The sequence below is a fragment of the Corvus kubaryi genome, unplaced genomic scaffold, assembly GCF_017639235.1.
Source record: "Corvus kubaryi isolate FWS band 111438036 unplaced genomic scaffold, C.kubaryi_AGA036_p1.0 37387, whole genome shotgun sequence".
Lineage (NCBI taxonomy): Eukaryota > Metazoa > Chordata > Aves > Passeriformes > Corvidae > Corvus > Corvus kubaryi.
The window spans coordinates 13,387,015-13,413,310 of NW_024581129.1; the positions used below are offsets into that span (position 1 = coordinate 13,387,015).

The following is a 26,296-nucleotide window of genomic DNA, read 5'->3' on the forward strand; positions in this document are numbered from 1 at the left end:
GGTTTGTCATAAATCACAGACCTGGAGCCTACCCAAGACACTCTCGATGGTCTCAGCAGGAAGTCTGGACAAGAGAAAACTGTTCTCAGTCTGGCCCCATGAACCACTTTATGGCCAGTCCAGTTTCAACGTCCCACACCAGACGTGAGAGGGATTCTGTCCAAGTTTAAAAGCACGAGGTCTCTGGAATGTCCTTTCAAACTGGATTTCACTCCCCATAAATATTTTCTGTCTTCTGCCCTGGAGGATATAGGTTTGACTTCACAGCTGATGAGCCTGGGCAGGGCAGGAGAGGAGGCCATGCTGTTTATCACCAATGGTTTTTCAGCACACAAAGTTTAACTTGTAGAGAAAAGTGAACAACTCCCCCCCACAAAACCCCAGGAACTTAACACAAGATAAAGTCAGGCAGCCGTAAGTAAAATCCCAGAAAAAAATCAAATCCAGTAGATCAATTTTCTGCACAAAGCAGCATTGCTTACAGCTAGGAAACTATTTACCAAAGAGCCTCTGTTGCCTTTTCAGACACAGAATCATTATCCAGAGACCAGCTTTAGAGCAACTTGCCTGTGTTCCTGTCAGCACTTCAGTTTGTGTTCATCAATGTCATGCCATCCATCCACCTTTTCCCACGAGAATCTGCTCTGTTAGCCAGGCATATCATCCTGCAGGTGTTTGCAAAATGAAAGGGAAAGCTGAGCCCCAGAGCTGAGGATCCAGTGGCTTAGACAAAGCAGCATGATAGAATGTGTGAGATTTGGGCCAAAGCACCCTCCTGATGCTGCTGCTGTTGCTCCTTCCTGCATCCCAGGACCACCACCACCTCTCACCATGTTTGATGGGAACAAGGACACAGGGTAGGTGTGTGCTCCAGTAACAGACATCTTATTTGCCTTTTAGTCACAAATCCCTCATGGCAAAAAAAGAGCACCTGAAGGGCTGCTGGATTCCTGGAGGATTCTCAGGATGGGGAGGTTAAAGATGTGTCAGGCAGTTCATGGCTCGCTCCTAGCATGCTCTGCTTCTCACTGCAGCAAAGGTTACAAACCAGCATCCAGCCTCAGCTCAGGCATTGTATCAATGGCTGCTATTTTTAGGCACTTCGTCAGGTGTGCAGTTTGCTCACTTGCTGTGCTGCTTGCAGCACAAATCACCAAAGGTTTTAATTTCTTCAGTCTGTGTTACAATCACAGAATCATTTGGGTTGGAAAAGATCCTCAAGTCCAACCATTAATGCAGCACTAGCCCATGTCCCAAATGCCACATCCATATGTCTTTTGAATCCCTCCAGGGAGTCGCCAGGATGGTGACTCCACCACTGCCCTGGGCAGCTGTGCCAGTGCCTGACCACCCTTTCAGTGAAGAAATTTTCCCAATATCCCATCTGAACCTGTCTTGGCTCGAGGCTGTTTCCTCTCATCCTGTCCCTTGTTCTCTGGGAGCAGAGCCTGACACCTCCGCCCCACCCCCGCCAGCTGCACCCTCCTGTCAGGGAGCTCTGCAGAGCCAGGAGGTCCTTCCTTAGCTGCCTTTTCTCCAGGCTGAGCCCCTTTCCCAGCTCCCTCAGCTGCTCCTGGTGCTCCAGACCCTTCCCCAGCATGGAGCTTTCCCTTCTCTGGACAAGTTGCAGCCCCTCAATGTCTGTCTTCTTGTGAGGGGCCCAGGACTGCCCCCAGGACTGGAGGTGCCTCAGCAGTGCTCAGCACAGGGGACAGTCACTCCCCTGGTCCTACTGGCCACAATGTTCCTTACAGGATGTATCACCAGCGCTGTAGGATGGAGAAGGCGGCTCCTTGATCATCTCAACACCCTCTAAACGGTCACATTTTTTTCCTCTTCTGCATCTGAATAAACATTAAATATTAGGTGATGTTAATAAAACTTCTCAAATGGTCCCCCAAGCAGCAGGACTTTCTCACTCCTCTGTGCACAGCCAGGCTTCCTGTATTAAAGAGGTGGGGGCTGTCCTGTCCAGCACAGCACCAAAAGAGTTAACCAAATCCAGTCCCAGCATCTTAATCTGGCAATTTAAAGATAAGATAAACAAATATCAGGGCTGCTCAGAGCCTCACTGAGCAGGAGAAAGGATTCTTATAAACCAGTTTGCATGGTGTAAAGCAGACACACAGAGGGAATTGAGCATGGCCTTTCTGTCTGAACAGCCACTGCTCCTTGATTCAAATCAAGGGCTGCATCCCATTTTCAGAGACAAAACTAACAGGGTTCATAGCTACAGATTCTCCTGCTTTCCCTCTACACTCTGTTGTTTTCACAGCCCTCTCCTGCCACCATGTCCAGTGCTTGATGCCCTGAAGAACCAAACAGCATCTGAAGAGAGATGAACCAACATCACCAGCTGGAAGACACAAAGACCATCAAAATAAAGAGGTGAGTGAAGTGGGGGAGGTGTCTGGAAAATAAGAACTGTTTATTTATCATAAATACAGATCAGCTAGGTGTGCAGTTTATCCCACAGACTCTCCAGAAAGCCACACACTGGAAAGCTGCCTCCCAGTTACTTCCCTTTTTCCACAAGACCAGGATGAACTTGCTTATCCAGCAGCTCAGTGATCTTTTCTGCTATGGGATTGCACTGACATGTTCCACCAACAGTATCTGTGTCTGCCAAAGGCAGCAGCAATCTGTCTTCATGCCAGCAAACTCCTCCTGCCTGATCAGACCTGGAGGTTTCTTAACTAATTTAATTCTTCCAGTGCTTGTTCAGAGCACAAAGGTGCACAGGGAATAGGGGGAATTTGTGGATAGGGGGGTGTATTCACAGATCTAACTGGGAAGCTTGCTGCCAACATCTGTTTTGAGAAAGGCCATTTTTAGAAACAGTATGAAATGAGGCTCTTCAGGCTTGTGTCAGAAATGTGGGCACATTGTTTAAGCAACAACCTCTGGATTTTGTCCCCACTAAGAACACTGCACTTTCAACAAGCTGATGGTGTAGGATCTGATAATTACAGGTGGCTCCTCCCCACGCAAGAAGGGCTGAATGTCCCCAGCATCATCCCTGCTCTCTCTGCCCATGAACCTGTGCTGGACAGTGCCTGCTAGCAGCTGCTGAGAGTGGCTGTGCCTGAGGCAAGAGATCAGCACAGAGTTCATCCTTCAGTCCTTGGGGCTCAGTTCTTCTCCAGGATTCTGGTGAGAAGTTCGTTCAGCCGATTCACCATTGGCCTGGGATCCTCATTCAGTCCTGCTGCAATCATGGCATTCTCATAAATCTGAAAAAGACAAGAAAGCACTAAGTAAGCAGCAAAGTGACCTGCCTGAGGGAGGAAGGGAATGTCACTCTCCAGGACCTGCATGCTGAGATGAAGAATGTCTTTTAGGGCACCTGCTAGGAAAACATGGACCACAAGTCCCAGAAATACCCAGGGACCACAGAAGGATGTGACTCTTGCCCACTGTAATGGTTCACCCTGTTCCCTGCCATGCATGATCTGCAAGCTGGCTCTGGGAAGGATGGTGCTGCTTCTGGAGAAGGTCTGGCTCTCACCTGGTCAAGCAACATCTGGGCCAGATCAGGCTGACTGTCCTTCAGCTCGCTGAGCTTCTTAATCAGAGTATGCCTGTAAGAGAGAGATCAACACTGAGAGTAGCTTATTTTGGACACAATGAGAAGTTTATTTCCAGAATGAGCAGCTAAGTCACAGTGGGTCACCAAAGTCAACTTCCTTGCTCCTGTTGTGGGGGCTTCTCTCTTCTCTCCCATCTGTCCCTATAAGCCCCATAGTTCCCAGAGGGTTGGACACTGTGTGGGGGGCTCATCTCCATGGTGCCACCCAGCTTCACAGATTAAGGCTCTGTAGCACCAACTGCATTTAATGGGGAGGACTCGGCTAATTGACAGCCTTACACTGCCTCCTCTCTGCCTCCACCCCCGAGAGGCTGCTGTACCCCAGCCTTGGTGCTGGTGTTGTACCCCCTTACCCTGTGTTGATCTCCAGGGTGGGCTGCAGGAGCTGGGCTCGCTCCTCCTGGGTCTTGGCCAGCTGCTGCATGCGCAGGAAGTGGCGGGCAGCGCCCATCTCGAGCACAGTGATCATGGCAGGGTGGGTGTCCAGCCGGGTGGTCACCTGTGACAGAAGCACCAGTCAGGGCTGCCATGGACAATGCACGTCTTAGAGGTGGGGAAAGTCTGAGGACTTGGAGTCTCCTCAGCACAGATCCACACCAAGCCTCCTCATGATTCATCCCCATCCCACAGGAGCTGCCTAAACCAGCAGGAAAGATGGGGGCCCAAATGGCCCCACAGTCCACAGGGTTGCAGCTGGACCCAAAGCATTCCTTGCCAATACACCTTTCTAGTCCACAAGCAAGAAAAGTCATCAGCCTGTTCTGGTAATCTGAACATCGACTGGCTTTGCTCAATACACACTGAGATGTGGTTCTTCCACTGCCACACTGACCATCCAATCCATACCATTTACACACAGGAGGCACAGAGAAGAACGACTTCCCACAGGGTCCAAAGAAAAATCTGTGGCAGCAGATCCCTAGCCACCCAACATCTTTTTTCCCTAGATTGTTACCTCCGTGGATCTCCTGTACTCAGTTACCCAGACACAGAATCCCCACCTTCACTCCAGTGACTCGAGAGCCTAAGGCATTCCTCATCCAGGCCATCAGATCCTCAGCTTCCTTCTCTGTCAGACGCTCTCCAGCTGGCAGGGAAAGAGGGCACATCTGAGTGTGCATCTATAGTGTGCAATGGTCAGTGAGCTGAGTTTCCACACTTCCATTTATCAGTTCTCTTGTGGGAACAGGAATGCAGCACCACTCAGCACACACCTACATATCCTCATCCCAGACTGTGCCATACCATGAGAGGGCAGGCTTATGCCCTGCCAGGGGCTGCCTGCCTCCGTCCAGGCGCCAGATGTATGCATGGGGTTGAAATAAAATCATGGCAACTCCACACATGACATTCCATTTAACTTTGATCATGTGAGATGAAACAAATCTGCAAAAACTCTAAGTTGCCTCAGACCATGTGAATGGAAGGGTGGAATGCTCTTGCTTGGGAGCTGCAAGAGCAGGGGAGGAAGGTATCCCCTCTCTGGTTGCTCAGGGTAGCAGGACAGCATGCAGCAGGAGGGGCCAGGGGAGCCTCACAGTACCTGGGCGGCTCTCCTCAAACTTCTCTTCCTTATAGTGATCAACAACAATGTCTGTCTCCACAGAGATCAGCTTCTTCTTGTCAAACTCCCGGAGGTGCAAGAATGTCAGCTCATCAAACTGCTCATAGCAGAACAGCACCTGTGCCGACAAACGGACAGTAACACATTGTTTGGGATGTAACAGCATTCCCTCCTTCCCAAGGCAGCTCCGCACCAAACAGCAGGAACATCTCACAGGAAACTCGCAGGTTCAACTCCACAGTGACTATCACTCAGGGCCTGACAAACGCTTGGAGGGATTTGTTACCACGGGTGGCAGGTCTGCAGTTGAACAAGTCCTGCTGCCCAGGGAAAGTGAGAATCAGCACTGACTCCAGTCCTGAGAAGGCCACCTGCCCACAGAGGACACCTGTAACACCATTACAGCCCTGCACAGCAGCTCCCAGGCTCCTGCTCTGGGGTCCAGCAAAGGTAGGAAACAGATGTCAGAACTAGATGTCTGCACAAGTACTACATCATAGAATATGCTGAGTTGTAGGGGACTCATCAGGATCATTGTGTCCCAACTCCTGTCCCTGCACAGCACACCCCAACAATCCCACCCTGTACCTGAGAGCATTGTCCAAATGCTTCTTGAACTCAGACAGGCTTGGTGCTCTGACCACTTTCCTGGGGAGCCTGTCCCAGTGCCTAAAATCTCTGGGTGAAAACTTTCTCCTGATACCCAACCTAAACCTTCCCTGACTCAGCTCCAGCCATTCCCTTGGGTCCTGCCACTGGTCATGAGAGTGAAGAGATCGGTGCCTGCCCCTTGTGAGGATATTGAAGACCACAATGAGGTCTCCCCTCAGTCTCCTTTTCTCCAGCTGAACAGACCAAGTGCCCTCAGCTGCTCCTCATATGGCTTCCCCTCCAGGCTCTTCACCATTCTCATGGCCCTCCTTTGGATACTCTCTAACAGCTGAATGGTTTTACTTTTACGTTGTGGTTAAGAGTGTGTGACAGGTCCCTCCTGACCTCATGCCACAGTCTGAGCAGAGGCAGAGGGGGCCAGGCAAAGGCACTGTGCTGGCAGGGCTCTATGACAGACCTTACTGCCCTGCTCAGCTCTGAGAGCCAGCCCCAACCACTGCTGCAGCAGCTCAGGGTGTTCCCCTGGCTGTGGCACCACTGCTCACCCACCTCCATGTCCTTCTTCTTCATGGCCTCGAAGTAGGGGGAGTGCTCGGCCAGGTGCCGGTTGGGGGCACACAGGTAGTAGATGTTCCTGCTGCCGGCCTTCATGCGCGAGCCGTAGTCAGTCAGGCTGGTCAGCTGCCCTGCGGGCAGGGCCGACGACTCATAACGCAGCAGCTTTGCTATGTCCTCCTGCAAGAAACGTGCTCCTGTGAGCTCAGGGCGGGGTCACTGTGCTCCACAACACCACTCCCAGCCCCATCGACTGCCTTTGTGGCATGCAGGCCTCTTGGCAGCCCTACAAAAAGGCTCAGGGGATTCCGAATCCCTCCTTTTCTGCTCCAGATATTAAGGAGGCAGTAGACTGACCTAGACAGGATGTAGGTCAAGCTCTCCTGGAAATGGGAATTCAGGCAAAAGACAACAGGAGGGGAAGGCCCTACTTTATTGCCTGTTGTAATTGACATTGCACCAGGGAGCGCTGACAACAGTGGGTACAGAGACTCTGCAGGGTCTCAAAAGAAATGGGAAGCAGAACCAGTCAGAAAGAGTGAGAGTTTGGGCACTAGAGAATCCATAGGTCTTGGCAGACCCAGGAACACAAGTTACAGGTGTGCGAGTTCCATGGGGAAGTCGCAGTCTCCCTCATCCCAGCTCACAGTAATTTTTCCCATCAGCTGCAGTGCTTCAAGACTCGTGATACCTTGACATCCTGCTCTGCTATCGTGACAATCCCCTCTCTCATGAATACCCCGTACTCCTCAAAGAATTTGGCATATTTCTCAGGGTCCTTCTTGCTCTGGTCAATGAAGAACTTGATCAACCTCTTCTGCAAAACATCACGGAGCTTCCTGCAGCAGGAACAAGCCTTTTTAAAGACAGCTGCTAGAGCAAGACAAGACATTTTACGTGAACATCTCTCTGTGCAGGGTTGTAGTGAGTCCATTGTCCCCTCCCCCTCACGGCTTTACATCTGGTCTTTGTATCTCAGTTCAGAGATAGTCTCGCTTACCTGATCAGGGCACTCTCCTGCAGCAGCTCCCTGCTGAGATTCAGGGGTATATCCTCACTGTCTACAACACCTGGAACACAGAGCAACCCTTGAACAGTGATGCAAACACGAGTGCCAGGCTCAGGAGGGCAGCCCTTGCCTCATTCCTGTGGAAGCCATTGCCCACAACCTGCTATTCCTGGTCCCACACGCACCTCTAAGGAAGCGCAGCCACTTAGGCAGGATGTCTGCAGCTTTGGTCTGGATGAGGATTTTGCGGCTGTAGAGGGCAACGCTGGAGCCCATTTCCCTACTGATGTCAAACATGGATGGCTTCTGCAGGAAAAGAGACAGGAGGTAACACCAGCACTGTGCAGGGTGCCCACATCACACTGTGGTCTTCCCTACAATGCTGAACCCAACGAGAGCTGAAATCTTGGCTCTCTTCCCTAGGGACCTACCTGTGCCATCCCCCTGCTGCTGTTGTGGCTCAGTACCCCAACTACCCTGTGGCACCCAACCCCACTGCAGAGATGCCACACTGGATATTCCTCCCTGCAGCCATATCTGCCTCCTTTCCCTAAGGAGCTCTCCCATTCTCCCCTTTAGAGCAGCTGGGCAGATGTCCCACGTGCCCAGGACAGGACACGTACTTGCTCGGGCACATAGAAGATGCTGCGGATGTTGAGGGGAGCGTCGGTCTTGTAGTGCAGGACGTAGCGGGGCTTGTCGTAAGCCTGCGCTATGAAGCGGTAAAACTCCTCGTGCTGCCACTCACCGATGTCCTTGGGGTCCAGCATCCACAGAGCCTGTGGAGGAACAGGGAGAGGAGTTCCCATCAGCTCTGTGGCCTCCAGGATGCCGGAGCAGGGATATAGAACCTTTCAAACAGACTCCTCTGCACAGCCCGGGACCAAGTGAGATGTGGCTCAGGCACATTATCACAGACTAACAAACTACTGCCTCTCATCTGGCCTTGGGCCACCCCTCAGAGGTAACTCTTGCTCTGCAACATACATAGGGCAGCTTTGTTTAGCCCAAAACAAAAGGGATTTGGCTAACCTCCATTGCCTCACACTTGCCAATGGCCAAGGGCATCCCAGGCAGATCCCACAGCTCAACTGACTGTCAGTACTGGTCAAGTTCTCAAGGCCTGACCAGCAAGCAAAGGGAAAGCAAAAGTTTAAGTGAGCCTTTTGCAACCAACCTGACTCTCTGATGGAGGTCACTGTCTCAGCATAAAAAGCTTGTGAAGCAGCTCCTGCACTGCCTGTTTTCTGCTGATTTTTTCTGGAGCAGCTTGGGAGATGCTTTGTGAACCACTGCAGGGTCACTGCTCCAGCACTATTTTCCGCATCAACACATGGACTGAAGCCATGAGCTCTAGCTTCCACCTGCTGCCACTCTAACCCCCCAGTGCTTTCTGGAGCATTCAGCCCATGCTCACAGAATGTTTCAGTTTTCAGTACCCCAACAAAAGACTCTCATCTAGCAAAGATGTGGGACTCAGCTCAGAACTGTGTGTTTCCAGCTGGGTGCTGGAAACATCTGCCCATCTCAGTCACTGCCTCCTTTGCCACTCAAGCCCTAATGAGTGACTGGAGTGATTTCTGGGGACAACACAAAACATCCAGCCCACCCTCAGAGCCCAAGGGTTTCAGGTCCCTGAAATCCTTAAGAATTCCTCTGCCTCAGAGTCTTGTTCCGCAGGTGGCTTCCCATCATTTCCAGCACACACAAGTGTCCTGGAGGGTTTGCAGGATCACAGGTAGGATTATGGACTCACTGGGAGCTAAGGTGTTTTACAGTAGCTATGTTAGGGAAAATGCTGCATTCTCAGGGGCTCACTTGTAGCTAACAGTTATCCCAGTCAGACCAGAAAAGCCCCAGCTCCACGCTGTGAGCATTCAGGAGCTCATCTAGGAGAAAGCCCACCAGGGAACCAGCTGTGGCTCTGTTTGCAGCGAACTGATGCTGATGTGTGGAAAAACACAGAGCCAAAATCCTGGATAAAGAAAAGGCATGAAATGGGAGCGTAATGAGAATAAAGCTGTTGCTGTAACCCAAGGGAAAACAGACTTTCTGTTAAGAAGATAAAAGTCCATGACTCTATTAAGGGCATTTCACCCCTTGCTCTACTACTGCTCTTCTCCGGGGAGCCTGTTCTATTGATTGTCAGGTAGAGAGAGCAAACAGCTGTCTAAAGCTATTTCTGGTTTTGTAATTTAAGGGGCACAGCTAGAAAGCCTTTGGAACAGAAACACTATTATGCAGGAATCCAAATAAATAATCAGTGACTAATAACACCAATTACAGAACCTTAGATAAATTAACATGGTAAAATGTTTAAGTACAGTCTTGAAAGTCTGTGCAGTCAGTGCCACATTCCAGGAAACAAAAAAGCCACACACATGCTCTCTACCTGCTCTCTTAGGTGAGAAAGCTTTAAACATTCAGAAGATGAGACGCTGGAGGAAAATTATTCATAGATTTCTGTTTTAAAGGGAATTAATTTCTCCCAAGTGATGCCTGCAATCGGGCCAAGAACATCTGAGTAAAATGGATCTGGCTGCAGTATAATGTCAGTGGTCAGAAAATGCCAGCATCAAGCAGTGCTTAGCTAGGAGCTGGGAATAAATCAGGCAGTGAGCTGAGCTGCTAAAAAACCCCAACCACTCCCTGGCACTGGCTATTCTGTGTGAAGGACATAAAGAACTGCAGTGAGAGGTGTCAGCACACCAGCAACATGAGCAATCCCTACAGAACTAACATGTCATGTGGCTTCAACAGAATAAGCATTATAAAGCACTGAAATAATAATTCAGGATAAGGGAAGATACAGATCTTGCTGATCTCCAAGAATTTTCCACAGTAAGTGCAAACAAGCTGTTGCAGGTATGACTTCTGCTGGATTGTCTCCTTTTGTTCTAATTAACTGATCACTACAAGGTCTGTGATATCCTGGACAATCCTCCTCTGATTTCCACAGACAGCAGCAGCTTTATGCTGTTTCCTGTCTCCAGTGGAGGATTACAGTGGTTCATCTCCATGACTGACCTGCCTGCGGACTCCACCTCACCTGTAACGTGTTAATTCTTCTCCCATTGAGGTACAGGGGGAAGCTGATGAAGTTGCTGTATTTTGTCACCACCTCTGGAATGGAAAGAAGACACAGAAGGGTCACCTTTGTGGAAACAACATAGCAAGAACTCCCTCAGTAACAGCAGGTGAAAGAAGTTGCAGGAGAGGAAAAAACCTGTAAATTCACCTCCCACCCATGGGCACCAACAGACTTCACAGAGCCTCAGGGCTAACAGCATTCCCCTCCTCTACTCACCCTTGACTCGGTCTTCATTTGCAAACTCTTTGCACTCTTCTTTGAGGTGTATAATAATCTTAGTCCCAGCTCTGACCCCAGATGCTTCTGCAATCTCAAACATTCCTGAACTAGGATTAGAAACAAACTCTATGTCAGTTTGTGCCTCAGGTACACCCACAGTAGGACAGAGAAATGGTTTGTTAAACTAAGAGCGCACACAACACTTCAAGGCCAAGAGGAAAAGGCAAAAAAGTCTTGAATGCCTGAATGCTCCTTGTGCCTCTGAGAAACCTCAAAAAACATGTGGCTGTTTTCCCTACAGAGACTCCAGACCCAGGACACACTGCTCTGCAAAGACACTAGCTACTGAAAACCCAAAACCAGTCTTGTGTCTCAGTTTTCTCAAGAGTTTAAATAATGTAGTAAATTCTTTATTCTGAGGAAATTTTAAGGGGATGCTGAGCTTGTCACCCTCAGAAGCTCCAATTTCAACATGTCCATCAGCCCACAGCTTTGCCATCACAGATGTTTGCAACTTCAAGTAAAAAGCCAAGGATGAGCACACAGATGTGACCCACAGAGGAGATGTGCCTGCAGACCACAGTGCTGCACAAGCTCTGCTCTCTGTGGGTGCCTCGAGCCAAACCTCAGAGGATGATTAGACCAAAGAGGTTCGATTTGTCCCTGTGGTGTGGGGCCCCCTAAGCTGACTGCCTGCCAGAAGGGACGGAATAGGAGAGGCAGGTACTCTGTCTACAGCATGCCTGCTCTGACAAAGCAACTCTGTCCTTAAGAGTTTCCACACTGGCACATTTGGCCATGCTTTGTCACTGTGTATAACTCGAGCACGACCTAAACCAGATAGCCAGGTCCTGAAAGAATACACAAGCCCTGTCTTTGCACAGCTTTCAGGCCACACGTGGTCTGGACACAGCCCCCCATGCTGCCACCCCACTCTGCAGCCTCACCCATCGGATGACCAGTGGTAGCCTGGGCTGCCCAGCTCTGCTGACTGTGAGAACACCTCCACTTTATCAGCCACCATGAAGGCTGAATAGAAACCCACTCCAAACTGGCCGATGATTTTACTGCTGGCTTCAGCTTGGCTCTGCAGAGCTTCTAGAAAAGCCTGGAGGAACAAAGGAGACGCAAACCATCAGACAGTGACTTTAGGTATTGCTGGAGGTTGTGATCAAGCCCCAGCTGGGCTCCTCAGGCACTGCAGCCTGGCAGTTCAGCACCCTCACCCCATGCTCCTGCATCAGTGCTCTGAGGAAGGTTCCCAAGGAAAAGGGTTTCTCCACAGGGACTGCACCTCTGGAAAAGGGGAGCACTGCTTGGAGCAGTAAAAAGAAGACAAGCGAGGGCTCGGTCAATCAGGAGCAGGAAACCTTAAAATGGTGCCTCCAGAGATGAAAAAAATCATACACATGTACAACACCTTGCTGTGGGAACAGAGCTGCTGCTCCCCTGGACATGGGGTAAATGCCAAGTGGGTGGGCAGGAAGGCATTTGGAGTGAGGGCAGGGGGCAGAGCAGTGCTACATGCAGGGCCCATCAGCACTGCCTGGGCTCCCTGGGGCTCCCACAGCACAGCAGAGACCATTGAGAGCCAGAAGGCAGGTTTCACCTTCCAAGAGGGGTGTAATTTCACAGCTGGGCTGGGGGCCAAGGGACAAAACAGAATGAAAAACTACTGGGAGAACAAAAGTGGTTGTAATTGGAGAGAAGTTTTCTAAAGGAGGGAGAAAGGTCCTCATCCCAAGTTACCTTTGAGCCTGATCGAGCAATGGTACCAAGGTTAGAAACCAGCTCCTCCTGGGTCATCCCAATACCTGTGTCCTGAAAAGAAACAGCAATTGCAGCTGAAATATCAGTAGGGAATCATTGCTCCAGCAAACAGCACCTGAGCAACTTCTGCCGCCAACCCCCACTCTCTCCTTCCCCTTTGAGTAGTAAATCCAACAGCAGACCTCCAGATGTGGCTCCATCTGCCCATGGCCAGGAGCACAGATTCAAGGGGCACAGAGCTCCAGGGGCAGCCACAGCTGCCTACAAACCACCAGAAAGCTCAGAGACTCTGGCCATTTCTCAAGGAAAGACAAAACCATGCCAGGACAGGCTGGATTCTACATCCCTCTAAAAAGCACAGGATGGCAGTGCAGGAATGAGATGTCAACCCAGCCATGGTGCCATAGTGCCAGATGTCACGCACAGGGACACCCTTCATTCCTGAACTAGTCTGAGGGGGAGTTGAGGAGCAGTGAGAAGCAGACTGTCTGCAATCTGCAGATGTGGAACCGAGGCACTAACACTGGGAATCAGCAGCAGAGCAGTGAATCCCTTAACTCTCAGGTAATGCAGACCCTTGTCTGCAAGCACATGAACTGATCGCCATCTGCTCTGCCTTTTCCCCCTTCCTCTCCCCCTCACCCTGTGCTCCATGATGTGTGTATGAAGCTGTCAGTGTCCAGGAGAGCTGATTCCCATGGGAACAGACTAATCCCAGCCAAAACACAATGCACCGGCTACACTTCGTGGTGCTCTGTCCAAGCTTCAGAGGCACACAGCTCCTTGTCATCCCCAGGTTATTCCAGAATTGCACTGCTGCATGCAGATAAACATCTCCCTTGCTGCTCACACATCTCAGGCAGCAAAGCCTGCAGCAGCACCACCCAGAAAAGGCTGCAGTAAGTCTTAAACCTGGCTGCAACTTCAATTTGCATGACACCCCAAGGCAACAAGGATAACAGTAAACCCCAGCCAGAAATGACCACCCTCTTACACAGGACCCCAGCAAAAATCTTTCCCATTCTGTTGTCCAATGTGTTTTCAGACTTGCTCCACACACATTTTCCACAGGAGCAAAGGGCAGCCTACTGCCCTCCAGGATGCCACTTCTAAGACAAAAGTGCCATTCCCCCTCCCAAATCCCAGCAGCTTCTCTACCTGACACAAGCATCCCAAGAAGCCACTGTTACATGTTCTCTGAGCTACTCTCTGAGGTGAAAATTAGCCAAGTGAGATGTGATTCTCATTCCTGTGAGGGATTCAGCTCTACCTGAGTACCTGTGAGTACAGTTATAGCAGCTGACAGCAGCTGGCACATCCGGAGTGGGCTCACACATTCCCAGTGCCTTAGCAGGGGTGGAATTTGGTGTGCAAGGTCAGCAAAATCAGCTGCAGCAGAGCTGGCAGCTGCTAGGTGGCTTGGAGGTGAGGTGCCAGAGTGACCTCTGCAACCCATGGAGCATTTACTGGGCTTATTTCTACCAAAGTAAGTTGATGTCAGTATGTATTTCTTAATGTAGCATTTGACTCTACTGAAGGATTGAACTGTTCAGCTTGTGAGGTGCCATGTGGGTAAGACATTTTCCTGCACCCCCACAAGTCACGGCACAGCAATACCTTTCCCTTGGTTAAATACAGTAAGGCCAGTCAGCCCACTTGGCTGAGAAGAGGGATGATGCCCAGTAAGATCTCAACAGCAAGAGATCAAAAGCCAAGAAAAATAAACAGCGTATGGCAAAATCTCAGGAATCTGACATGGTCCCGTCCCCCAGGGAAGAAAAAGCCAGAAAGAACAGTTTTCAGCATCTGGTTCAGTTTTTGTTCATGCCAGACCCTGAACAGAACTCTGATCCACTTCTATTTATAGCACAGCATGTCATTCCCAAATTCCAGTGTTAAAAAAAATACATCCTTACCCCATAAATTTACTTGGCTATTGAATTCCTAATGCCCTGCCAAACTTACTGCAAAATGCTTAATGACAGTTCCTGGAGGCTACTTTGATGAGGGTGAATCTCATGAACAAAGAAAGCAGGGCTCTGTTTCATAAGGCTTTCCTGTTTCATCTTCCCCAACAGGCTCAGAACAGCTGGGATGCTGAGAGGGAGAGCGGAAAGCGAAGATCCTGGCAAAGCAGACATTCCCTACTGCAGGAAAACACCTGGGTGGATTAGGATGAAGACAGCATTATGATTCAACCCACCCTTGCCATGTCCACATTTCCTGCAGCTGCTCTTTGGCTCCCTTCACCACATGGAGCTGCTTGGGGGAACGGGAATAAAGCAGCAGTGGAGGAGAGATGAGAGCTGAGCTCTGCAGAGCAGGAACTCTGCAGTTTTGGGAAGCAGCTGAACCTGCCCATGAGCAGCCCACCTGAGGCTGGGCCCACACAAGTGCTGGCAGCTCCAGCTCCATGAAATCCAAAGAAGGAGCTGGTGGAACTTCTCCTGCCCTTCTCACACCGCTCCATGCTGCTCCAGCTGCTGCTCGGCTGCTGGGCGTCTTCACCAGGAACCACCATGGCACCACACAACCCCTGCAAACACCTTCTACCCACCACCATCCAGTCCTTGCTCCACCAGCAATGTTAGAACTTTTCTTCCCCTTTTAGCCCTCCCTTCAGCCTGCAAGAAAAGCTTTATCAGGCTGACCACAGCCACAGCAGAGCTATTTGTAACAGCACAAAGCAAATTTTATGTGGGGCTCCTCAAATGACAAAATGTGAGGGATATACTCAGAGTTCCATGTGCCAAATGTTTCTGCACAGCTTGGAGAGACCAAGACACAGAGTTCAGTGTGCTGACCCTTCATTAGCTGAAGGTTAATTACAGAAGACTTGCTGTTACTCAGCAGAACCACCACCTCCTCACCTGGGTGAATTTCTCTTCTGGTACTTCTCAGGGTGCAGAGTAAAAATCCTCCCCCAAACCATCCCCTATACAAGACAACACAGAGGCTGCAGACCTTCCGGCCATGAAGGGCTGGTGGGCACAAGTGTTGAACTGAACTCATTAACATTTACCCCAAAGAGACATCAGCTGAACTTTGTTTTTAGCACCTTTTTTATGTGTGGAGACCTCCCAGGTACCAAAGCTGCTGCTGACCTGCACCTTTGTGCCTCCTGTGCCCTTTGTTCTAACCCTGTGGTGAGGGTGCTGGATGTTTGCAGAGACCTGCTGTGTAAAGATTAGTTTAGCTTTGCTCATTACCTGAGTCCAAGTTAAAGTATTGCAGAGCTTCCTCACACCTAACAGCCCATTAACCAGCCATCAACTGCTGCCTCTGCCATGACTGCATCGGAAGGAATGCTCCCAGTTAGAGGTACCTGGCCGAGATATTGTGTCTTTCGCTTTGCTTTGTTGCAAAACAAACACTTAAAACATTTATTTCAGTGTAAAACCTCAACGGGGCATCCGAAGAACACTGACTATATTATAAAGACATGCTGCTTTCACCAACTGATAAGGTAATAAAATCCCAAAATGTCTGATTAGCACATGTGCCCACTGTTATTTAAATACTTGATTAAAGACTTAAAATTCACAAGATCAGGATGGCAGCTGCACTAGAGCAACATTCTGGTTTAGAATCATTAAAGCATCTGCAGCAGCAGCCACCAGCAGATGAAAAGCCAGAATAAAACTGATGCCTGTGAACACGAGGTAATCTCGGCCTAGTACATGGAACTTGTCCAAAGCAGAGAGCCTGAGCTTCCCTTTGCAAAACCACAGGCTCGGCCTCCACCCATCCAGGTCTAAATACCCGCTGTCCAGAAAAGTACTGCCTTTCATCCACTTTGAATTTCCCATTTTTATACAGGATATGCTTTTATTCTGCCATGAAGAGAACTAAAAGATTGTGCACTTCCTTCCTTGGGCCACAGGTTATTTGAGATGTGTTTATATTTCTGGGTCCTGGGCTTATTTGTTAAAGATGATGCAATCACTGGAAGCTGTAGCCCATCCCTGCAATCTGTGGCACATTTCTGTAGGTTTAATTCCACCTAAAACTTGCTGAAGTACAGCCTGATTTATCCCTCTATCTCCACCTGTCCATCTCCTGCTTCCTCAAGCCCAAGTGACACACGGATGCTGCAGTGCAGGTCACCCTCTCTGCTGCAGCCTGGTCACACAGGGGAGGGGGACCTGCTCCCTACCTGCCCCAAGCTTTGTGGGACACAAGGGTGCATCTGCACTGAACTGCTACAGCTCAAACAGCCCAGTCCTTACTTGGAGCCCCGGGACAGCCCAGTCCCTGTTACAGGCTGTTTGTAACTGGTGAGGCAGGAGAGATCTGCTCAGCGATACAGGGAGCTGTTGCAAGGAGGAGTGGTGTTTGCAGTCATTTTAACTCCTCCCAAACACAGCAAACTGGTGATTTTGTGGCTTCACAGACACTGATTTTGGATGACGGCAACAGAGAGATGAAAGCCCAACAAAAGGAACTGAGCAGCCCAAGCTCTGGCAGCAACTACGCTCCTTTCCCATGCTAGAACAGCAAGCACACTCCCTCCCCCAGCAGCAGCAGCCATCAGCTCTGTAAACATTTCAAACCATTTCCTCCAAACTGTCCTAGCCCTAAATTAAGCACCAGCAAGGAGCAGGGCTGCAGCCCTGAGCTCACGCATCACCACCAGGCACAGCAGCACGGCAGAACTGCACAGCTTCAACACCACCACAGCACAGCCAAGCGCCTGTCACCTGCCTGTCACCTTGTGCAGGTGCTGAAAGTGAGCTCTGTGCTCACAGGGCCTTGGGGTCTGTAAGAGGCTCTCTGTTTCCACCTCAAAGGGTCCAAAACCACGTCAGTAAAGCCTCAGCACGCGGAACTGCAGAGCTCTGCAGAGCTGCTCTCACTGGAAACACACCCCTCACATTTTCAAATGGATTTTCTTAAGAGCTCTGACCTTGCAGGCTGTGGCTGTCCTAGAAACACAAGGCAGTTTTCAAAGGGATGGAGGAAATGGTGGAATTTGCTAAAACAACAGGACTTTGGTGAAGGAAGCGAGGTGGTGGAATTCAGTCAACATGTTCCTCTTACACATGCAATGCTTAGGTGGAATATTCCTGAATGGGGACATCCTATCAGAATTCTGAGTCTTGCTGTGCTTATGACTGGAATTCAATCCTGGCAGAGAGCAAGCAGAACTGCTGTCACTGAACAGAGATGAGTATAGTCCTATACTAGATCTACATAATCCCCCAGGAATGTGCCTGTAATTGCCATCACACATTACAGACCTGCCTTTTCTCAGCTCAGTGAGACACAGAGATGCTACAGGGCTTGGAAGAGGAGGGGAGAGATTCAGCAGATCCAGGGGCACAGAGCAGCATGAGGATCTGAGGAGAAGGATCCAGGAGTCAGAGTGAGACAACGGGACCTTTCTAGGAGTAAAAAAGGGGTGACCATTGCTACAGGTCATGTATGAGGGACCTGCTGCCTCTTTTTTGGTAGGTCCTAGTGGGTACAGAAAACAAAACAGTGGCTAAGGGACAGATCCATCTCTGCCTCAATCGCTGCAGCAAGCTTTCTTTCACCTTTGCATTCCTGAAAGGCAGAGAAATGCTCTGAATGATGCTTGTTCACAGTAATCATCATATGCAGTTTGCTTCTTCAAGAAGTTATAAATAACCCCCTGACTGGAGGTAAGGAGCTTTTGGCACTCTGGAGAAGGCAAAGCTATTAAAGAGATTGGAGCAGCACTGTTCTCGCTGCTCCCCACAGCCCAGGACTGCTGCAGTTAAAAGCTTCCTAGTTAAGACTCATTTAATGGCATTAGAGAGGCACTGGCAGCCAGGCAGGGGGTTATAAAAAGCCCAATCCCTAAACCATCTAACTGGGATGGCATCAGAGGCACCCTGCAAGGTGGGCAAGCAGCTCTCCAACCAAACTGCCAAAGAAGGGGACAGCTTCCACAGGGACAGGGCATGAGTGGTAACAACGTCTTGATGGAGTCAGATGCTTCGTGTCCACTACAATCTCAAAAGCCAAAGATGAGAGAAAGGCAGGAATGACCCCGGCCTGGGGCTAAGTGAGGGCTCCTTGAATAATCGGTGTTACACAGGAGTCAGAAAACTGCAACAGTGTGACAGGAATAGCAAAGCCCCTGCACCATGGTTTGAGAATCTCTGCTTGGTGATTGTGTTGCCCACTGACAAGCACTAACTTCCCCATGGCAACTGCAGCACTTGTTCTGCAGAGGAACAGAAATATAAAATAACTACGCAGCCTCCAACAGCCCCCTGTGCTTTTGTCCCACGTCAAAAATACCAGCCTGTGTGCTCTGCCTGTGCTACATCTCCCCTGGACCTGCCATGGTCACTCAGTGCTGCCTGCTTCCTCCTCCTCCTTCTCCTCTTTTCTCCTGAGAATGTCCACAGCTACACTCATGGCTGACACAGCTCCACGAGGAAAATGACCAGTTTGCCTTCTTAACGTTAGGAACTTTGCCAAGAAAACACCACAACTGAGGCTCAGCCTCCCACCCTGGACAAGAGTCACAAGCAAGGTCCAAGTACAGAGAGAAGCTCTGTAGAAGCTCCACTTCCCTCCCCACGCTGAGGCCCACAGGTGCCTGCTCCTACAGACTGTCTCCCTCCCAATCATTTTGTCACCAGCAGGGACAACCAAAACGTGGGCACAGGGAAATGCTGTGCTACTGCCCAAATCTACAGTCCCACCTGTGTCTGAGGGCAGAACCTCAGCATCAGCTGGACTCAACTTGTCCTGGAGCAGGAGGAGATAGAGACAGGCAGCAATGGGAAGTTCTTCTCACCACCCTGGTATCTCCCCTCTCACACAGGGGGAGAGAAGGTCTGCAAGCAACCAGGTAACCTCTCAGACTTAAGGAGGTACAGGAAAATCTCCCCAAAGGTCAGGAGGAAACCAAATTCACAACTTACCCATGAGTGAGAAACATGCACTACCTGGGAAATGCACTAGGCAGGGGTACTGAGAGAAAAGCTACTGGTAGTTCCCAATAGGGAAAGAAGGAGCAGCAAATTTTCCTATGGCTACAAGTGGGGAGCAGATACATTGCTGGTTTCTCATCAAATCCTCAGGTTACAGCCTCATGAACCAGAGCCCAGCTGAGGACAGAACATTCTTTGGGCAGGCTTGGGGACTCTGCTGCTGCTCAGCTTCCATTGAATCTTCACAGGACAAAGGCCAGTGATGAGAGCAGCAGGGACTAACCTTCTCCTAAGGGAGTTACCTGGATAGTGATGGTTCCCTTTCCGCTGTCTGTCTGCAGATGGATCTCCAGCTCTGGCAAGGCCTTGCCTTCTGTCATCAGCCGGTGACGCAGCTTCTCCAGGGCATCGCTGCCATTGGAGATCAGCTCCCGGATAAACACCTGGGGATGAGACACAACCTGACACTGCAGCCTGGCCTTGTCCCTGCACAGCACTCCCAGAGACCTGGGAGCTCAATGGCTCCCACAAACTAACTCCCAGCTCCCCAAACTGTGTTTCCCCATTATGTGCCAGGAGAACAGTTTGTCCAAACTCAATGTGAAACTGCAGATGCTCAAGGCTCACAGAGTCATTTAGCTATACCTACAAATTGTTTCAAAAACCCATTTTCAAGGTGTCTTAAGAAAACATCAGTCAAGAAAGCCTGACATGAAGGCTCAGGACTTGCCGGGAACTGAACAGTTTTTCTCCCAGCTCAACCATTTTGGATGTATCCCTTGACAGAGATGGGGATTTGCCAACAGAAAGTCTCCCAGCAAGTTGTGGGTCTCTTACCTCCTTCTCTGAGTACAGGGAACGGGCAACAATGTCCAACAGTTTCTTTGTTTCAGCTTGGAATTCATGTTTAGAGGCTGCACCTGGAATAAAGGTTAGGGGTGGGGTTATTCAGTTTGGAGAAGAGAGAGCTCAGGGAGCACTTAGAGCCCTGTCCAGTGCCTACAGGGCATCCAGGAGAGCTGGAGAGGGACTTTGGACAAGGGGGAATGGCTTTCCACTGCCAGAAGGCAGGGATAGATGGGATATTGGGAAGGAATTGTTCCCTGGGAGGGTGGGGAGGCCCTCACAGGTTGCCCAGAGAAGCTGTGGCTGCCCCTGGATCCCTGGAAGTGTCCAAGGCCAGGATGGATGAGCACACCCATACAGCCACCCCTGCAGGTAGGGAGCTATGCCCAGAAATAAATCCTCAGAAATAAAACTACAAAACATCTCAGCTGAAAGACCACCCTTGGCCTTTTAAAAATAGCAAGAGGCATCAGAGAACTCTGGGAAAACATAGAGAAAAGCCACAGGTCCCACATCACCTCTGCTATGCCTTGCTGGTGAGGATGTACATTCCCCAGGGATGGGGTGAAGCTGGAGTGTGGGCAGCCAGCACATCAACCCCACCACAGACTTCACAGCCTGGCAGTCTCAAAAATGCCTCCCAGAAAAACCATGGAGGCACAGAGTTAAGATGTTATTTCTGTGCTGGAATAACTCATTGCTTAGACTGCTTTAGAGCACCTCTCCCTGAAGTTGTGCAAAGCAATTTATTCTAACTAAAGGGCTGACACCAGGGCTCTCATCACACCTCCACGATCCACAGCAATGACCTGGCTAGGCACAGTTTGCTTCTGGGACAGAAAATTCTTTTCAGCCAGTTCTAGTGCCTGTGGAGCCTCCACACATACACATGACCATCAGCTGCCTGGCTAAGCCCATGGATGCAGTCTTGATGTCCTTGTTTCTCAGTAAAGGCTGTTCTGACCTCCATCCCCAGTTTTTGGGAGGTGATGGTGCAACACAGATTCAAAATGTGGTGACCAATACCTGCACTTCCTCCAGAGGCAGTAGCACTGCTGAGGAGGGCTCACCTGCACGACACCTTGTCCCTGGTGCACCCCAAGAGTGTCCCCAAAACCATCTGTGCCCAGGCCCACCTTTCACGTTCTCTGTGTTGCTGATGATGGTGTGCAGGGGCTCTTCCTCCTTGCTCTCTGCTGTCTGTGTGCTGTACATCCGGACAGCAGGAATGCTGGAGGCAGGAATGTTGTACTGGAGGCTCCAGCGGTGGAGTATTTGTCTTTGCAGACATGCTGCTCCTTTTGCTAAAGACACAAGTGAAGATATTTCAATACACATCACAAGTTCAGCACCAACAGGAGAACTCCTTAGAGGTCCCACCTAGGCAATCCCATGGGAGTTACACTGTCTGAACAGTTCTCTCACAATCCAACACCCACCATTCCCCTCCAGAATTGCCTTCAGTGCATAAAAAGGGCAAGTTGCTAATTTGGCTCTTCTGAATTAAAATTTTATCCAGAAGATGACAATTAGCAGCTTTCCCACAGAATTAACCAGTGAGGAAGAGGCAGTCTGCAGCTTTCCCTGCTATTATCTGGCTAAGCTGAAGACAACTCCTACATCACTGTCTGTGAAAATACAGATTGGCAATAAGTACTTGGCCATTGACTGTCCAAGTACAGGCATTACATCCCCCAACAAAGCTGGGTCCAGGGCAAGCAGCACCTGCAGCAGCAGCAGCAAGGCCACCAGTCACAGAATCAGCAGGGAAAATGAGACCAGTCAGGAAATGGCACAAGCCCCCTTAAGGTCAGGGATTCCCAATTCTCCTCCTTTCATTATGCCCAGGTGAAGTCAACAGTCTTCTCTCTGTTGGGGGATGAATCAAAGCCAAACCTGGTCACAAAAAGACCATTTGCAGCACTCTGGAGCTCTGTCCAAAGCCTATTCCTTGGAGTGATTTCTGAATTGTTGGGAGAATGTCCTGTGCCAGAGCAGGATCCCAGAGGGTGCGGATCTGACCCTGAAGCTGCCCTGGGGATGGCGGTATCTTGGCCTCCCCCAGTCCTACAATGAACATAAACAGACTGGACTGATCTAGGAAGCTGAGGAGGGACCAGGACAGCCTGGGCAGAGCCAGGAGAACATGGACAAGCAGCAGAAGGGGCTGGACGCAGTGACAAGCTCAGGTTTTTCTCTGTGCCTGCTGGCTGTTTCATCCAGCAAGGGAAGGGGGCAAACCCTACATCTGGCATTTCAAGGAGTCCTTTTTTTAGATGACTGGGTACAAAAACACCCAAAGACTGAACCAAAACCCATTAGTATGGCGAAAGTCCCAAAGCACAGGTGTGAACTCCTTGGAAACAGCTTCCATGGCCATGCTCTGCTCTCCAGGCCAGCTGACATGCTGGGAGAGCTCGGCTCCCTCCTGAACCTTCCTCCACCTTGCCACAGCCCTCGAGTGAACTCAGCATTCCAACCCTTTTACCAATATCCCTCATCCTCTGGCTCACCTTGGGAGGCCTCAGGCTCACTTCACAAGTGCTCTGCAAACCCCCTGCCACCCACAGCAGGTCCTACAGTCAGTGAGGTCATCAAGAACAGGTCTTGCTGCTCTAGACCATCATGCTGGGCTCTCACTTGCTCCAGACCAGGTGAACATGAACCCCTGAGCTTTAACAGCACTTCTGTCTCCTGCATCTCATCCTCAAGAGCTGACAGAAGAGGCTGTCAGTCCTTGTTCTTCCTCCTCCTCCTCACAGAAAGCTTTGAATCAAGATCCACTTCTCCAGCCAGAAGCTTGAATGACTCCCCAGTCATTCTGCCCTTAAAGAAAAGAGCCCACAAATAGTTTTAAATGCATCTGAACACCTCCCACACACATAACTGTGCTCTCTGCGTCACAAACAGCTCTGCTGCATTATCACAGGACACGTTCTGGAACTTCCATTCCACTGCCTGTGCTGGGATCATCTGGGAAAGTGGCAAGGAAAACAACCCAGGTGAATGAGGTGGAAAGCAGCAGAGCACTCACTGTCCAGCCCCTCAAGCTTCAGAGGGGAAGGGCCTGCAGCCCAGAGTTTATATATTTTATTTATGTATTTACATATTTTATGCTCGGTGCTGTAGGATACTGCATTGCATGTAAGCACACACATGCATTTCCCAAACAACAGAAATAAAAGAGGGAATTTTTCTCCCTCCCTGACTCCAGGATCCAAAAAAGACACAGATCAGCAGCAGCTTAAAACCTTAAGGTCACTTCTATCATCAGATGTCCAGGCAGCAAAGCCCCAGAGCCACCACACAGGTCAGGCCCCAGCCCATGAACACCAGCTGACTCTAGAAACTACAGCTATTTATAATTTTATTTCTGGCTATTTATAACTGTTGATGTATTCACATTTTTTGCCTCCCTACCTCTAAAGCACAGTAATAAATCACCAGCCATCAATTCGGAAGTTACTTCCGGATTTGTGCAATGTTTGGTCTTATCATCCTTAATTAACAGCCTGTCCCATGCCAGGGAGAGACACAGCTCATTAAATACAAGCTGCAGCATCTTCAGCCCATTTGCCTCTTGAGAGTCCTTGCCTGGAGCAAGGGAGCAGAAAAGGCTCCCAGCTATTCTGGGTATAAAACCACAATTATCAGCACACACGAGCTATTGAGAAGCACCTGCTGAGATAACGGGTTATGTGGTACTCATAATGAGCCCAAGAAACAAATTCCTAAGCCCAGGCGACACAGAAGGAATGGCTCTTGCCCCAGATAAGCACTGTGATGTTTTGGGGCAAATCAGGCCTTTTGATATAGTGTTAAATCAAATGTGGAGCTTTACCACAGCCCACACCCCTTCCTGTTCCCATCACTGCTCCACCTGCACTATGAGAGATGGAGAAAGCCACAGTACTCCCCGAATTCCACTTCTCTGTGATCCCAAGTGGTCCTGGGCCCATGGCCACAGACCTGCCTCGCACACGGGCAAGACAAGGCACAGCAAAGACAAGGACCCTCGGGGGCTCCTTTCCATCCAGACACCAGGAAGTCTCAGTGGTCCCCAAACCAGCCCCCAGGAAACACACACAGCCTTTTCTGGAAAAACCACTGCAGTGAGCAGAGCTGAGCACAAGTCAGAGATTTAGGGTGGGAAATCCTGCACAAAGCAGTTTGTGGCTCAAAACAAAAGAGAAGAATTTGGAATTACCATAGGAATTACAGCAGGAATTACCATACCAGCTCCAGGCCGGGCAGCTGGGAGCCCGGGGAAGCTCCTTCGGGGAAGAGCTCTAGCAATTAACACTCCCAGCTCAGATCTCAGTGCACAAAAGGGCTCCCTAGCTGGGCACCAGATCCCTGAGAATGTGGGGAGAAGGGATTCCCGACCTGCTCACACCAACACATCTCCTGAAATGCTCTGCACCAGCTTCAGCCCCCGGAATTGTGAGAGCCAAGAGGAAACACTGCCAGCTCTGCCCATGAGGGAAGGGACAGCTGCCCCTGCAGCCTGGATCCAACCGAAAGGAAAACACCCACTGCCCCTCCCTCTCTACCCCCACCCCACCCAGCTTCTGCTCACTATTTTTTCCCTGAGGGACCTGAATGACAGGTTAAGGAGTAAAACCCTGGCTCTGCTGGAGCATGCCTAACCCACCAGAGGCAGCAGCTTTGTTCCCAGACATGGATGCTAACAAGCCTCTGGGGATTTCTGTGGAGGAAAAGCTGGATTGCCCAGAAACACCAAAGTGGCACTCTGTGACACAATAAATCTGACAACCCGACCCTGAATGTGACCCTATTTGTCACACAATTTCCTCTGTCACATTTTCTCTTCGTAACCCGCAGGGAAACCACAGACCACACTAACAACACACAGATCTGTCAATTAGGGGCCACACAACAGATAAGGAAACAGGGAGCACAGCACGGGCTGCTGGCAGAAGACAGGAAGGAAACTCCTCACCATGCTTCGCTTCATGGCAACTCACAGACACATTTCCAGCCCACGAGGGCCTTGATAAGGGAGCACATCCCACAACTGAGGCCTCAGAGTTTGGATTTTCTTAGCACTCACTCCTGTCAGCTGTCTGAGGTGAAACTTCAAGTGCATCCCTGGGAAATGCAAACTCTTCAGGCTCATCTGTGAAGTCCCCTGGTACTGATATGGCCAGAGAACAGCAAGGCTGCTGCCTTCTGCTCTCATGCAAGTACCTGGGCTGTGCACCCTGTGTGAGCAGGGACATGCACCGGGATATGATACATGATCTGAACATGCTGTACAGCCTATATGAGCCAGCAGAAACCTCTGCATGTCCTATACGCCTCATATAGGCCAGGAGATGAGCTGGGAGTGCTGTATGAGCCAGGACATCACCGTGGATGTGTTGTATGCCCCTGCACGAGGCAGGACATGAACCTCACCATGCTACATGATCTGAGCATGCTGTACACCCTGTATGAGATAGGACATGACCCTGGACCCGCTGGGTGCCCTGAACGTGCTCTCTGTCCGACACGAGCCCGCGCTCTTGCCTCTACAAGCCCATAATAATTCGCCCCTCCCCAGGAAGCAGCGCTGGGCGTTCTCGGGTCAGTTCAGCGGGCGCTTTGCGCGCTGCTCCCGCGCTGCCGGGCCGGCGCCCGTTCCGCCTCTGCCGAGCGGCCACGGCCGGCACCAGCCGAGAGCGACGGGGCGCTGCCTGTGGGACACGGAGCCTCCGCACCTCCAGAGGACGCACAAGGCCAAGCGCGACTCCGGGCAGGCGCGGCCGTCCGGGCCGAGCCATGGAGGTCCGGCCGCCCCCTCAGCCCGGGGGCCCGCACCCCTCACGCCGCCCGTCCCCCCCTCACCTGCGGGCGGGCGCAGCCCGGGCGCGGCCCCGGAGCGCCGCAGGGCCGCGAGGAGACACCGCGCGCCCCGCGCCGCCGCCATGCCCGCTGCCCTCCCGCGGCGCCTGGTGATGACGTCACGGGGCGGGGGCGCGCGGAGTCCCCCACGCGCGGGCTGTGCGTGGCGCGCGCGCGGTGACGTCACGCTGCCCCTCAGCCCGCGCGCGCTGGTTTCCTCAGGGCTCCTCCTGAGCCCCCTCCCGGCCCGGGCCGAGCCTCCTCACGGCTCCCGACCGACTGT

At 50.8% G+C, this 26,296-nt stretch overlaps 1 protein-coding gene across 1 annotated transcript; it reads right to left on the reverse strand.

Annotated features, from left to right (window-relative positions):
- Positions 1-2,407: 2,407 nt before the first annotated feature.
- Positions 2,408-26,114, reverse strand: TRAP1 (TNF receptor associated protein 1). The gene is made up of 18 exons (XM_042037722.1): positions 26,017-26,114; positions 21,303-21,470; positions 20,158-20,240; positions 19,623-19,763; positions 12,389-12,460; positions 11,587-11,747; positions 10,637-10,746; positions 10,379-10,452; positions 7,953-8,108; positions 7,515-7,635; positions 7,321-7,390; positions 7,012-7,159; positions 6,315-6,500; positions 5,133-5,271; positions 4,591-4,676; positions 3,943-4,088; positions 3,509-3,581; positions 2,408-3,233 (listed from the first exon to the last, which is right to left on the reverse strand). The coding sequence occupies exons 1-18, from the start codon at positions 26,096-26,098 to the stop codon at positions 3,132-3,134; spliced, it is 2,118 nt and encodes a 705-aa protein (XP_041893656.1). The 5' UTR covers positions 26,099-26,114; the 3' UTR covers positions 2,408-3,131.
- Positions 26,115-26,296: the final 182 nt, after the last annotated feature.